The 14945-nt window shown below is 41.4% G+C and overlaps 1 protein-coding gene across 3 annotated transcripts in view; it reads left to right on the top strand.

The window, feature by feature from the left end:
- PLCE1 (phospholipase C epsilon 1) overlaps positions 1-14945 on the top strand; it is a 244293-nt gene that overhangs the window by 200391 nt on the left and 28957 nt on the right. For all 3 annotated transcript variants that reach the window (XM_031652165.1, XM_031652164.1, XM_031652163.1), the window contains 2 exons: positions 5167-5298; positions 9686-9976. In XM_031652165.1, coding sequence (XP_031508025.1) covers positions 5167-5298; positions 9686-9976 — 423 coding nt within the window. The remainder of the gene's footprint in view (positions 1-5166; positions 5299-9685; positions 9977-14945) is intronic.

The following is a 14945-nucleotide window of genomic DNA, read 5'->3' as shown; positions in this document are numbered from 1 at the left end:
TGACAGCTTTAGTGGTACAAATAGTTTCTGGTTACATGGATGAATTGTATAGTGATGAAGTCTGGGATTTTAGTGCACCTGTCACCCAAGTTGTGTAAGTCGTACCCAACAGGTAGTTTTTCATCCCTCACCTCCCTCCCACTCTCATTCTGAGTCTCCAATGTCCATTATACTGCTCTGTATACCTTGACATACCCATAGCTTAAAAGAGTACAACTCTGTAAGAGAAAAATTATTCAGTGGTGACAAGATCATCAGATAAGATCATGGGTCGAGACCTGGGCTCTTGGCTACCACACTCTGTGATTTGGCCAAGGCAAATCTTCTCTTTGAGCCTTTGTCACTCAAAAGTGGAGTTTACTAGAATCCTTATTTACTACATTTGCTGAAATCTCCAGAATCACCCAGGTCTCTTGATTAACATACCCAGTCTTAGGCCTCTCTACCAGGGATTTACATTTGGAAGGCACTGGGAGGTCCTGGTCCCTGGGTTTCTAAGGCAGGCAAGTCAGGAGCAGGCAGAGCCAGATGATCTGGAAGTCTGATTCTGAGGGGGATTTTGCCTCATTCTCCTTTGAATCCACCACACAGCCCACAGAGCAGGCGCTCAGGGATTCCATGGTGAGGCTTGTCCGGAAGATTCTGTGACTTCCAGGGTTCATTTTTATTCCTACACTGAAGGAGCCACATGGAGAGAGCCTTGCAAATGTCAGTCCATTCCCTGGATACACACTGTCATTTTCTCAGCACTGAGAGACAAGCTTTGTTCATCAAATAGTGGTTTGCTAACAAGCCATTTGAATGACAAAAGTAGAACCCTGCTGCCTTGGACAGCTCTGGGCTAGCTGGGTGTGGGTCCCTGGCACTGAATGTTGCCATTCCCCACAGAGAGCCTTGGCCGTCCCCCATGGCTGTTCCGGGTTACTCAGATCCACAGTAGTGCTGCAGGTTGGAACACCTTGGAGGGCAAAGGGATGCATTTCAGGAAATGAGAGGGCTCGGAACAGAACTTTCAGGAGAATATCAACCAACACACCATTGAGAGGTAGCCCTGTTCACTGAAACTTAATTACCCTCGGTGCCTCCCAATATCTTGCAAAACCAGTGAAGACAGCTTTTTGGGCCTACAGTGACTGGGTAAGATGAGGCCCAGCTGTGCCCTGCAGAGCATGGCAGGCAAGGCACTCAGGAAGGAGAAGTAACCGTGTGACCCTGAGTGGCTCTCTGACTGTCCCCAGACTCAGCTTCTCTCCTGATTTTAGCAGTGCCAATATGTTGAATCCTCTGATGTGTCCGGAAAAGCATCCAGAAGAAAGCCTAGCACTGATTATATTTACACTAACGCATCACTTAATCATAGAGAGACATTCTGAGAAATGCTTCATTAGATTATTTGGTCGTTGCGAAACATCATAGAGTGAACTTAGACAAAGCTGCAGTGTAGCCTACTACACACCTAGGCTAGATGGTGGAGCCGATTGCTCCTAGGCTACCAGCCTGTACAGCACGTTACTGTACTGAATACTGTAGGCAAGTGTAACACAATGAGAAGTATTTGTGCATGCAAACATACCTAAAAAGACAAGGTACAGTAAAACTATGACATGAAAGATTTAAAATGGTACATCTGTATAGGGCACTTATCATGAATGAAGCTTGCAGGCCTGGAAGTTGCTCTAGGTGGGTCGGTGAGTGAATGTGAAGACTTGGGACATTACTGTACATGACTATCAACTTTATAAACACTCTACACTAGGTTACACTACATTTATAAATAAAAAATTTTTCTTCAAAAATAAATTAACCTTAGCTTACTGTAACTTTTTATTTTATAAATTTTTATTTTTTTAACTTTTTGACTCTTTTGTAATCACACTTAGCTTAAAACACACACACGTTGTATAATTGTATAAAAATATTTTCTTTCTTTTTTTATTTTTCTTTTTTAATTAGAGACCTGGCCTTGCTCTGTCATCCAGGCTGGAGTGCAGTGGTGGAATCATGGCTCACTGTAACCTTGAACTCCTGGGCTCAAGTGATCCTCCCACCCTAGTCTTCTGAGTAGCTGGGACTACAGGCACGTGCCACCAATACCTGGCTAATTTTTTTTTTTTTAAGAGACAAGGGTCTCACTATGTTGCCCAGGCTGATCTCCTGGACTGATCTGCCTTGGCCTCCCAAAGTACTGGAAATACAGGCATGAGCCATTGCACCCAACCATTTTCTTTCTTTTTTTTTTTTTTTTTTTTTCCATTCTGTGACTCTAGCCAAAGACATTTTCTTTCTTTATTCTATAAGATTTTCTCTATTTTTAATTTTTTTACTTCATTTTATTTTTTTTTTTTTACTTTTTAAACGTTTTTACTAAAAACTGAGATACAAGCACCCACATAAGCCTCAGTCTACACAGAGTCAAGTCACCAATATCAGTGTCTTCCACGTCCACATCTTGTCCTACTGAAGGTCTTCAGGGACAATAACAAGCATGGAGCTGTCATCTCCTGTGATAACAATGCTTTCTTCTGGAATACTTCCTGAAGGACCTGCCTGAGGCTGTTTTATTGTGTGTGTGTGTGTGTGTGTATATATATATATATCTTAAATATATATATATACACACACTAATGTAGAAGGAGTATACTTTAAAATAATGATAAAAAGTGTAGTATAGTCAATATATAAACCAGTAACATATTTACTATTATCAAGTATGTTCTGTACATAATTGTATGTACTAGACTTCTATATGACTGGCAGTGCAGCGGATTTGTTTACACCAATCTAATCACAAACACTTGAGTAATGTGTTATGCTATCATGTTAGGACAGCAGAAGGTGACAGGAATTTTTCAGCTCCAGTACAATCTTAAATGGGACCACCATCATATACGTGGTCTGTTGACCTAAATGTTGTTTTGTGGCTAATGACTGTACATCACTTGTCTAGTTAGGGAGTTGATTTCAAAGCTTCCAGACAAATTAGGATTTCTGAAGGAAGATGCCATCATATGCACTGGAGTCAATTTATTCTTTTTTTTTTTTAGGTATTTTTTTTCTTTTTAGAGACAGAGTCTTGCTAAGTTGCCCAGGTTGGCCTCAGACTCCTGGCTCAAGTGATTCTCCTGCCTCAGCCTCCCAAGTCGCTGGGACTACTGGTGTGCACTACTGCATCTGGTTCTGGAGTTGGTTTATTCCTAAATACCTAGATGGCTTCTGCTCAAACTTCTATCTTGAAGCTTTAGTCACGTCAGATGTTCCAACATCTATATCTAAAATAAGCTTTCTCATTCACAATCATAAGGGAAAACACAGATGAAAGGAAGACCCTAAAATTAACTAGAGACTCAGCTGAGGAAGGGAGGCAGCCACCAGGCTAACCGTGTGGATTTAAATCCCAGCTCTGTCTCTCCATGACCTTGACTTGAACAGTTATGTATGATAGCTGCTCTGCACCTGGGATTCCCTATCTATAAAAGGTGTGTAACAGTCCTAACCTAAAGGATTGCTGTAAAAATTAGCAATAAAGTATCTAGTGTGATTAGCACATCGTCTGGAACATGGCGAGTGGATCACTTGAGGTCAGGAGTTCGAGATCAGCCTGGACAACATGGGGAAATGCGTCTCTACTAAAAATACAAAAATTAGCCAGGTGTAGTGGTGCACACCTGTAATCCCAGTTTTCTGGAAATGTCGTTATTGGTAAGTGAGCCAACAGGGTAGTTGAAAGTTCTTTGTTGCTTCTTCATTATTTTTCTGGACTTCTTCTCACAATTCAAAATCCTTCCCCTTTTTTGATCACTCAGCCCTTGTTTACATTCTTCCCCTCCCCATCCCAAAAGAATAACCAGGCTCTTCACTGAGATACCCACATACTGGTAGAAGATATTGACATGTGGCAGGATACATGCAAAACTCTAGAATGAACAGAGCCCCTCCCCCCAGCACCCTCATCAGTTTTACTTGGGAGAAAATCCATTATTAAGTAATTGTGTCAAGAGTAAAATGTACACAAATATTAAGATCAAGGCATGAGAACTCAATAGTCTAAGTTTGTGCATGTTTGCTATTGTGAATACTTTGGAGGGGAAAAAACACCTTAAAAGCCCCACGTTAAGCTATAATAAAAGCTACCATGGACTGAGCACTTCCCTGAACAAGACACACTACTCTATTATCTTGTTTATTCCTAACCACAGCCCATTTATGGATGAGGGAGTGATGTAGAGAGGTTAAGTAACTTGTGTGAGGTTGCCCTGCTAAGAACAGATTTTAAACCCAGCTGTCTCACTCCAAAGTGTGTGCTCTTAAATACCATTCTATCTTGTCTCCTCTGATGACGTTCTTGGAAGGTGTGTTATCATCTGAAAGAGGACCTCCTGAATGCTGCTTCAGCTTAGGGAATTACTCTCCAAAAGTACAATTATGACAGTGGGAACAATTTGGAGGCAATTCTGGCTTCACTGCTGCCTTCAGCTCACTCTTTTTACATTGGAGCCAGGTCTATGTGGTGTGCATTCATTTCCTCATTCAGCAAATATGTATTCAGTTCCTGCTCTGCACCAGGCACTGTGCCAGGCATGAAGGATCCAGGGAGTGGTTAGACCAGGAGTGAGAAAGAGAAGCCATGCAACATCATTATCGCCATATTTCCCATTTAATCTTCAGACTAACCCTATGAGCGAGTTCCTATCATTACACACATTTTGTAGATAAGGAAACTGAGGAACAAAGAAGGAGGTGTTAAGTCAAGGCTAATACCAGTAGGAATTGAACCTAGACAACATGACACTAAAACTCAAGGAATAACCATTCCTTCATCTCTCCAAATTAAATAATTAGCCCCTGATGATTTCTAGCCACAGCACCTTCTTTCCATGCAGTTTTTCAAACTCTTTCTGATGCACAATCAGCTAAGTGTGTGTGTGATTTTGTGGTCATTCTATGATAAGCATGCAGTTCTTGTTGCATTTGCCTATAGAGATTTTTAAAACTTTGCTTTAATTGCCTACGGTGCTATTATTAACAGAACAAAAACTGCTAGTAGGGTTTCTGTACTAGGTTCCAAGGGAGTAGTAGGACTTCAAAATAAACATTAACGGGGATGGAAAATGTTGAGTTGCCTTGCTTGTAGTTTTTGGCTTATTTATTTTCATTTTATGGGAACAGGACTGTCAACTCTAAATGCATCTGGCTCTAACAGAGGAAAGGAAAGGAAAAGCAGGAAGTCCATTTTTGGCAACAATCCGGGCAGAATGAGCCCAGGGGAGACAGCATCATTTAACAAAACATCTGGAAAAAGTAAAGTCACTTTCTTACAATATCTTTGCTTGATTCTGCATGCTGGATGATTTAGATATTTTACCGTCTAAGCACTTCCTTTGAATTTTTAAATTCTTTTTCCATGAACGTCAATATTGTCTTAGTATAAATTTTTGTAATTGCTAATTTACACTTTTAACGTACTAAAAACAGCATTTCAGGTTTGGCACAGTGGCTCGTGCCTGTAATCCCAGCACTTTTGGAGGCCAAGGCGGGTGGATCACTTGAGGTCAGGAGTTCGAGACCAGCCTGGACAACATGATGAAATGCTGTCTCTACTAAAAATACAAAAATTAGCCGGGTGTGTTAGTGCACACCTGTAATCCTAGCTACTAGGGAGGTTGAGGCAAGAGAATCGCTTGAGCCCAGAAGGCAGAGGTTGCAGTGAGCCGAGATCGTACCACTGTACCCCAGCCTGGGCGACAGAACAAGATTCTGTCTCAAAAAAAATTTTTTAATTAAAAATAAAAATAACATTTCACTGAAGATGTTTGAGCAGTGTTTACCTCATGAGTTAAAATTAGAGGCACCTTGGAACATTCTAGTGGTTTCTTGGAACTGTTCTCTTCACCATTATAACTCCAGAATATATGGCTATTTTATTTCTAGTTACTTTTTATTATGAAAGTAATAAATTCTCATAGTTAAAAACTCAAACAATACAGAGTATTATTAAAATTCCTTTCAACTCAATGTCCTGGTACTATTCTCCAGAGGTAACCACTGTTAAGTTTATTATGTTTTGTTCAAGAAAAATAAGATCCTTTTTAAGGTAATCCAAATAGGATCCAGGCCTACTTCAGAGATATTGCAGGTTTGGTTCCAGACCACTACAATTAAGTGAATATCACAATAAAGTGAGTCACATTAATTTTTTGGTTTCCTAGTACATACAAAAGTTATGTCTACACTATACCATAGTCTGTTAAGTATGCAATAGCATTATGTCTAAAAAATGTACATACTTCAATAGAAAATACTTTATTGATACAAAATGCTAACAATCATCTGAGCGTTTAGCAAGTTGTAATCTTTTGCTGGTGGAGGGTGTTGCCTTGATGTTGATGGCTGCTGATTCATCAGGGGGGTGATTGTTGAAGGCTGGGGTGTCTGGCAGTTTCTTACAAGAAGGCAACAGTGAAGTTTGCCACATCATCCGACTCTTCCTTTAACAGAAGATTTCTCTGTATCATGCAATGCTGTTTGATAGCATTTTGCTCATGGTAGAACTTTCAAAATTGGAGTCAGACCTCAAACCCTGCTGCTGCTTTGTCAACTAAATGTATGAAATATTCTAAATCGTTTGTTGTCATGTCAACAATGTTCACAGGATCTCCACCAATAGTAGATTCCATCTCAAGAAACCACTTTCTTTGCTCATCCATTAAGAAGCAACTCCTTACCCATTCAAGTTTTATCATGACATTGTAGGAATTCAGTCACTTCTACAGGCTACACTTCCAGTTCTCTTGCTGTTTCCACCATATCTGCAGTTACTCCCTCACTGAGGTTTTAAACCCCTCCAAGTGATCCATGAAGTTTGGAATTAACTTCTCCCAAACTTCTGTTAATGTTGTTCTTTTGACCTCCTCCCATGAATCATGAATGCTCTTAAGGGCATCTAGAATGGTGAATTCTTTCTAGGAGGTTTTCATTTTATTTTCACCAGATCCATCAGAGGAATCACAACTTATGGAATCTTTAGCCTTATGAAATTTATTTCTTAAATAAGACTTAAAAGTTCAAATTACTCCTTGTCCATGAGCTGCAGACTGAATACTGTGTTAGCAGACATGAAAAATCACGCTGTAAACAGTTGTGCTGTCATCTAGGCTCTGTTGTTCCACTTACAGAACACAGGCAGAGTAGATTTAGCATGATTCTTAAGGGCCCTAGGATTTTCAGAATGGTCCATGAGCATTGGCTTCAACTTCAAGTCATCAGCTGCATTAGCCCCTAACAAGAGAGACAGCCTTTTCTTCGCAGCCAGGCCTTGACTTATCTCCTCTAGCTATGAAAGTCCTAGGTGGCATCTTCTTCTAATAGAAGCCTGTTTCATTTACATTAAAAATCTGTTGTTTGGCCAGGCGTGGTGGCTCACGCCTGTAATCCCAACACTTTGGGAGGCCAAGGCGGGCGGGTCACAAGGTCAGGAGATTGAGACCATCCTGGTTAACACGGTGAAACCCCGTCTCTACTCAAAATACAAAAAAAATTAGCTGGGCATGGTGGTGGGCGCCTGTAGTCCCAGCTACTCAGGAGGCTGAGGCAGGAGAATGGCGTGAACCTGGGAGGTGGAGCTTGCAGTGAGCTGAGATCGCGCTCCTCCCCACCCGCGGGGGAAGGGGGGAGAGACCACCCCAAAAAAAAAAAAAAAAAAAAAAGAGATCTGTTGTTTAATGTAGCCACCTTCATCAGTGATCTCAGCTGGATCTCACGAATAACTTGTTGGAGTTCTCCATCAGTACTTGCTGATTTTTTGTTATGGAGATGGTTTCTTTCCTTAAACCTCATGAACCAACCTCTGCTAGCTTCCAACTTTTCTTCTGCAGCTTCCTCACTTCTCTCAACCTTCATAAAACAGAAGAGAGTTCAGGGCCTTACTCTCAATTAGGCTTTGGCTTAAAATACGTTGTGGCTGGTTTAGTCTTCTATCCAGACCACTAAAACTTTCTCCATATCACTAATAAGGCTGTTTGGCTTCCTTATCTTTTGTGTGTTCACTGGAGTAGCACTTTTAGTTTCTTTCAAGAACTTCTCCTTTGCATTCATAACTTAGCTAACTGTTTATCACAAGATGCCTAATTTTTGACCTGTCTTGGCCTTTGACATGCCTTCCTCACTAAGCTTAATTATTTCTAGCTTTTTATTTCTTTCTTTTTTTTTGAGGTGGAGTCTTGCTCTGTTGCCCAGGCTGGAATGCAGTGGCGCAATCTCAGCTCACTGCAGCCTCCACCTCCAGGGTTCAAGTGATTCTCCTGTCTCAGCCTCCCGAGTAGCTGGGATTACAGGTGTGTCTGCCTGGCTAATTTTTGTATTTTTAGTAGAGACGGGGGTTTCACCATGTTAGCCAGGCTGGTCTCGAACTCTTGACCCCTGGTGATCCACCCGCCTCAGCCTCCCAAAGTGCTGGGATTATAGGCATGAGCCACCGTGGCCAGCCTAGCTTTTGATTTCAAGTGAGAAACGTGTGATTCTCCCTTTCACTTGAACATTTAGAGGCCATTGTAGGGTTATTAATTGGCCTTATGTCAGTATTGTTGTGTCTCAGGGAATAGCGAGGCACGAGGAGAGGGAAAGAGATGGGTGAAGGACTGGTGGGTAGAGCAGTCAGAGCATGCACATTCGTCAATTAAGTTTACCATCTAATGGGTATGGTTCATGGCACCCCAAAACAATTACAATAAAACATCAAAGATCCCTCATCACAGATCACCATAACAGATATATAATAATGTTTAAAAGTTTGAAACTTTGCAAGAATTACTAAAATGTGACACAGAGACACAAAGTGAGTGCATGCTGTTGGAAAAATTGCACCAATAAACTTGCTGGAGGCAGGGCTGCCCCAAACTTTAAATTTGTTTAAAAAAAAAAAAAAGGCGCAGTATCTGCAAAGTGCAATAAAACAAAGCACAATAAAACAAGGTATGCCTGTATAACCAAACATACGTGTATAACCTTTATACTTGCTGTAACTTTTCACATAATTTCTGTATATATAGCTTCGTTATTTATATATACATAAATGCCTTTAATGCCTGTGTGGTGGTCCACTGCACGGATATACTGTCATTTATTTAATCACTTCTTCACTGATACATTTGAGTTGCTTCTTGGTTTGATTGGATTTTGTTATTTCCTATGAAAAACAATGCTGGCGTGAATATCTTTAGACATATATTGTTTATTTGTGCAAATATACCACAACTCAGATGAAGTACTGAGGCAAAGGACTTCCAGGCTTTTTAATTTAAACTGATGTTGCCACATTCATTTTGTTTTGTTTCTTGTGGGGTTTTTTTTGTTTGGTTTTATTTTATTTTTTACTTTTTGTAGAGATGGGCTCTCACCATGTTGCCCAGGCTGGTCTTGAACTTCTGGGCTCAAGCGATCCTCCCACCCTGACCTCCCAAAGTGCTGGGATTATAGGAATGAGCCAGCACACTCAGCCACCACACTCATTTTAAAACTAAGTAGCCACCATGTTTTTTCAAAGTGGCAAGCTAACTCACAAGTAAAATCCAAGAGGTATTCTGATGTGGTTTATATGCTATGACTGTTTAGTGGGATGTTCAAGGTTTATCTTACTAAAATATTTAAAGTTTTCTACACTAATCTGTGGCTAATTTCTTGGGGGGTTTAGGTTCCTGTGAAGGCATTCGACAGACCTGGGAGGAATCTTCTTCCCCTCTCAACCCAACCACGTCCCTCAGTGCTATCATTAGAACTCCTAAATGTTATCATATCTCGTCGCTGAATGAAAATGCCGCCAAACGTCTGTGTCGCAGGTATTCTCAGAAACTGATCCAGCATACCGCCTGTCAGCTGCTGAGAACTTACCCTGCTGCCACCCGCATCGACTCCTCCAACCCGAACCCCATCATGTTCTGGCTCCATGGGATACAGCTCGTGGCACTCAACTACCAGACCGATGGTAAGGGGCCTGCACGCTCACCTCTCTCCTTTGCATCTTACATTTCAGTAAATGCAGTTTGACAACATTTTTTCAAATGAGCAAGATTCCAGACTGGGGCACACCGTATGTGAGAGTAAAAATATGATGATGGAAAACAGAAGTGAATTTGATACTGAATTGTGCCTCTCATGTTTCAGATTAAGGTGATAGAAAAGAACCTTGAAGAACCTTGAAGGGGCCTGTAAGGTCTCCTGGTCCTGCCCCTTTTTTAATGCAGTTTTTCAAACACCAAGCTGCTCTTGACAGAGCTGTGCCTGGTTTATGTTTAAAGCTCTTTTTGGAGCAGGGGTTTCCTAACACCGCCTAGTTAACCTGTCTCACTACGCAGTTGTTCTTGCAGTCAAAAAGTAATGTCGCTCCAGCCACTTTGCAAATTAAAACCATTTTAGCTTCTTATCCTTTTGGAATTGAGATGGAGAATAATGGTCAGTGCCCCAGGAGTAGCTAACAAAAGGAAAACAAGTATGTGAAGTACATGAACAGAGTAAGTAGTGATCATGTTTCTCCATAGTCAATGAGACTCTGATATGAGGCCTAACACTCCAGAGTAGAAGCTGCCATTGATTGCACGCTCACTGTGCATTAGGCAGTACACTGAATTCTTGACCCCCTATTATCTGATTTAGTCTTCACAACAGCTCTGAAGTTGTGTACCTTTATGATCGCCATTTCTCAGATGAGCAAACCAAGGCACAAATTGGTTAATTTGTTGAAGGTAGGATGACTTGTACTAAAAAATTCAAGGAGTCTGGAAGTTTAAAAGAGAAAGAATTTTGTTTCCACTTGGTTATGGGGGAGGAAAGGAGCTACAGAAGGTGAGGAAAGAGTAGAAAAATGTTTCCTTAAAACTCATTCATAAACCACAGTTTTTCCTTTGAACAGTCAAGCAGCAGGCAGCTGTTATCATTCATGTCCCGTGAACTGAATCCAGTCTCATCTAACCATGCTGAACCACAAACCACAGTATGGCCTTGTCTCCAGCTGAGGTCAAACCACAGCTTTAGCTCTGGGACCAGCTAGCTACCTGGCACTGGTGCCAACAACACCCATTGGTGGATGACCCCAAAGACATATGATTAGAGATATTGGTCACGTTTCTGCCCTTGTTATATGTGCTTCTTTCAGTTAAAATTAAATAAGATGATGCCAGTGAAGTACCATATTTAGCATAGTGCCTGGCACATAGAGAGCATTCTACAAAGGTTAACTATCATTGAGTGTGTTTGATAAGTTATGAAAACAGTATGATTTGGGCTCGCAAATGGAAATAATCGTGAAATACTTTCAAAGTTGTAAAAATTTTATTTTCTATTTCTGTTCATTCTTTTCTGAGTGGCTTGTGGGTTCGCATCTCTAGCCCTGTCTGTAGTCCTGTGTCCACCTGGTGCCATTGGTTGTTATACCGGCATATTTTAAGTAAACTGAAGTCACTATCAAAAGATTTTCTCAAGGAAATGGAAGTGCATTTGGTTTTGGATGTGCCCTTTCTCCAGAAGTGCCAGGACTGGTGTAGACACACTGGCTCCACTGATGGCAAAAGGGAGCCACAGGTGAAGGGGACACAGGGAGCTGCCACTCCGTGGGTTACCCTGCTGTCCAGAAGTACAGACTAACGCTGCCTGTCCTCCACTCACCCTTAAAGGCGTTGCCTCTATTCCAAATCAAGTTGGGATTGAGAGTACCTCTTTAAGCCATCCCAATCAAATGGCTGTGCTGGGTGGTTCCTCCTCAAATTTCTCTGCATAATCTTCCAAACCGGGAAAAGGTGCTATCACATAACCTCTCTCCCTTCAATGTGCTGATTAAACATCTCCCCATGTTGGACAAAGTACAAGCAACATGGAGTATCAGTGTGTTCATCTGTAAAAATGGTCTTCATTTCTGCAAACTGGGGGTAGAGCCTGATTTCATATTAATACTTTGCACACAGTAGTTTCTCAGTAAATGCTTGCTACTCTCAGTTGAGGCAGATTATCTCCATCAGCCCCACTGCAATATGAACATGTGGTTCTTGATTTTTGGTCAAGATCTTTTCCAAGTATTTACTTCTCTGAATTGCAAATTCAAACAGATAGATAAGGCCAGGTGCAGTGGCTCACACCTGTAATCCCAGCACTTTGGGAGGCTGAGGTGGGTGGATCACTTCCGGCCAGGAGTTCGAGGCCAGCCTAGCCAGCGTGGTGAAACCCCACCTCTACTAAAAATATTAAAAAAAAAAAAAAAAATAGTGGGGCTTGGTGGTATACACCTGTAGTCTCAGCTACTTGGAAGGCTGAGCGGGAAGCAGAGATTGCAGTGTATCAATATTGCGCCACTGCATTCCAGCCTGGGTGACAGAGCGAGACTCTGTCTCAAAAAATACATAGATGGGGTCGGGCATGACGGCTCATGCCTGTAATCCCAGCACTTTGGGAGGCCAAGGCAGGTGAATCACCTGAGGTCAGGAGTTTGAGACCAGCCTGGCCAACATGATGAAACCCCATCTGTACTAAAAGACAAAAACTAGCCAGGCATGGTAGCGCGTGCCTGTAGTCCCAGCTACTCAGGAGGCTAAGTCAAAAGAATCGCTTGAACCCAGGAGGCAAAGATTGCAGTCAGCCGAGATCGCACCACTGCACTCCAGCCTGGGCGACAAAGCGAGACACTATCTCAAAAAAAAAAGAAAAAGAAATATAGATAGATAGATCGATCCAATAGATTGATAAGAGTCAACAACTGAAGCATCATTTTTCAATTGTTGAAAAGAATTTCCAGGCTAGGAAGTGCTTGATTTTCCATGAAGCATCCCAACCAAATAGCAGAGAAACCCTCCCAGGGCCAACCTCCCAAGAGGTTTCATGGATCTTCTGCTCTGCGACTTCCTGGATTTCAGAGGATTCTAATGTTCCAAGTGGGTGTCCGTGGACTTAGGGCCATCCCTTCCCAAGCTTTCTGCTGGTTCCATCAACTCCAAGGAGGTCTGAAGTGATCTGGAACTAGGAGTTTCCCAGATCAATACTCAATAAAACCAACTCTTGAGTTTAGAAACTGACCTGAGGCTGGTATGCAAACCCCTGGTTATTGCTGGCAACAGACCCTCTAAGTTCTTTGCATCTGAGGCAGAACAGTACCTTACCATGTGTAAACATGCAACCCTAGTCAAAAGAAAAACCTCTTTTTTTAAAGAATTTATTAAGCTTTTTTGAATGACAGACTTTTCCAGTCCTCATATATAAGGATAAACATTATGTGAATGGTGTCTACATAATGCAGAGTATTTTAATGAGTAGAAGACCATCAAGGCAATGGTATGCTTGATCTATCACTATGTGCATTGTTTCAGAGGTGTAGCAGGGTTACACTGATTTGTGCATACTCTTTCACTTGGTTGGAATGATGATTTTTAAACTATAGCCCCAGATGAAGTTCTGGGACCATGTCCAGGGGACAGTAAGAGGGCTAGATTTGAGGTCCCACCTTTATTTCAAACTGTGTGGCTCTACGTGGATCTCTTTTACATGTTAGGTCACCAAGTTAGATTTCAGTTAAGAAACTGAGCATTAGGGGAAAGAGCTGATGCATGCCGGGCTTAATACTTAGGGAATGAGTTGATAGGTGCAGCAAACCACCGTGGCACGTGTTTACCTATGTAACAAACCTGCACATCCTGCATATGTACCCCTGAACTTAAAACAGCAAAATAAAATAATTTTTTAAAAGCTTCAAAGTTTTAATAATAGCTTTAGAGTTTTGGCTTTACAGCTTTAAAGTTTTGGAAAACTATTAGGATAGACACAGTGCTACTGAAATCACTTGAGATTGATGTCATGATCACAAAAAAATATAGTTACTGTTTATTGAGCACCTTGTATATGCCAAATCTCATTTACTGTATCCACACCCCTATAAGATGTACATTATATGGCTCAGTAGTTAAGAATGGGAACAATGGGTTAGGCCATCTGGGCTCGATTTATAATGTCCACCACTTACTAGTTATGTTCCTTGGGTGTTTTCGCTTTTTGTGCTTCAGTTTCCTCATCCATAAAAATGGAGATACTAAAAGGATCTGCTTCATAGATTATTGGGAGATACCTGATACATATAACGTGCTTAGAATGGTGTCTGGTCCTTAGTAAGAGTGCAGAGTGTGAGCTGCCATTGCTGTTGTTAGTACTATGTATCCATTTCACCTTTACCCACCCCATATGAGGTAGTTGGCTTCACCCTCCTTGCTACCCTCACCATGTCTGTGTTCCTCTGTCACGAAGTAGCCTGAGAAGAGAATTTTCTCCCAGTGCAGGTGAGGCAGCATGGCCACAATGAACCAGTCACATCAGGACTGGCAGGGGCCTGAGAGATGAGGTCCTCTGCACTCATTTTACAGATAAGGAGCTTTCATATGTCTAAGACACCTTACACCAGGAATTCCTGAACACAATACTGGCCAACCCCACAGACATGGAAACATTTTACAGACGAGACAAGTAGAGGCCAACTTTTCATTGCCCCAAGGTGCTTACTGCACTTTGCCTTGATGTGGTCCATGTACAAAGTTCATTCTTGCACGTGGAAGGAATCTATCAGAGGGAATATTCATCAGGTACGTCTCATCAACTTTTTGCTCATTTGGGTAACTTTTATACAGACTTGTGCCATCAGGTGAGCATTTGAGTAAGAGCCTAGAAACAGTGCAGGAATCCAATTGTTCATCAAAGTACTGTGCCAAATAAAATTTGGCAACACAAAACTCAAAGCTTCTGTGAAGGTTCCTGACGTTTATGACTGAGGGGATTGTGGACATGATGTGAATCAGATGTGATTTTTTTTTTCCATGTTTACAATTTTTTAAAAAGTAGATGTATTGTAATTTATGGGATGAAATTAAGATTTCAAGGAAAAGCATGTTTTTCTGTCTATTCTCCTATTCTTTCTTGTATAATTAACA

This window comes from Papio anubis, chromosome 11 (assembly GCF_008728515.1).
Source record: "Papio anubis isolate 15944 chromosome 11, Panubis1.0, whole genome shotgun sequence".
Classification (NCBI taxonomy): domain Eukaryota; kingdom Metazoa; phylum Chordata; class Mammalia; order Primates; family Cercopithecidae; genus Papio; species Papio anubis.
This window is presented reverse-complemented; position numbering and strand designations above follow the sequence as displayed.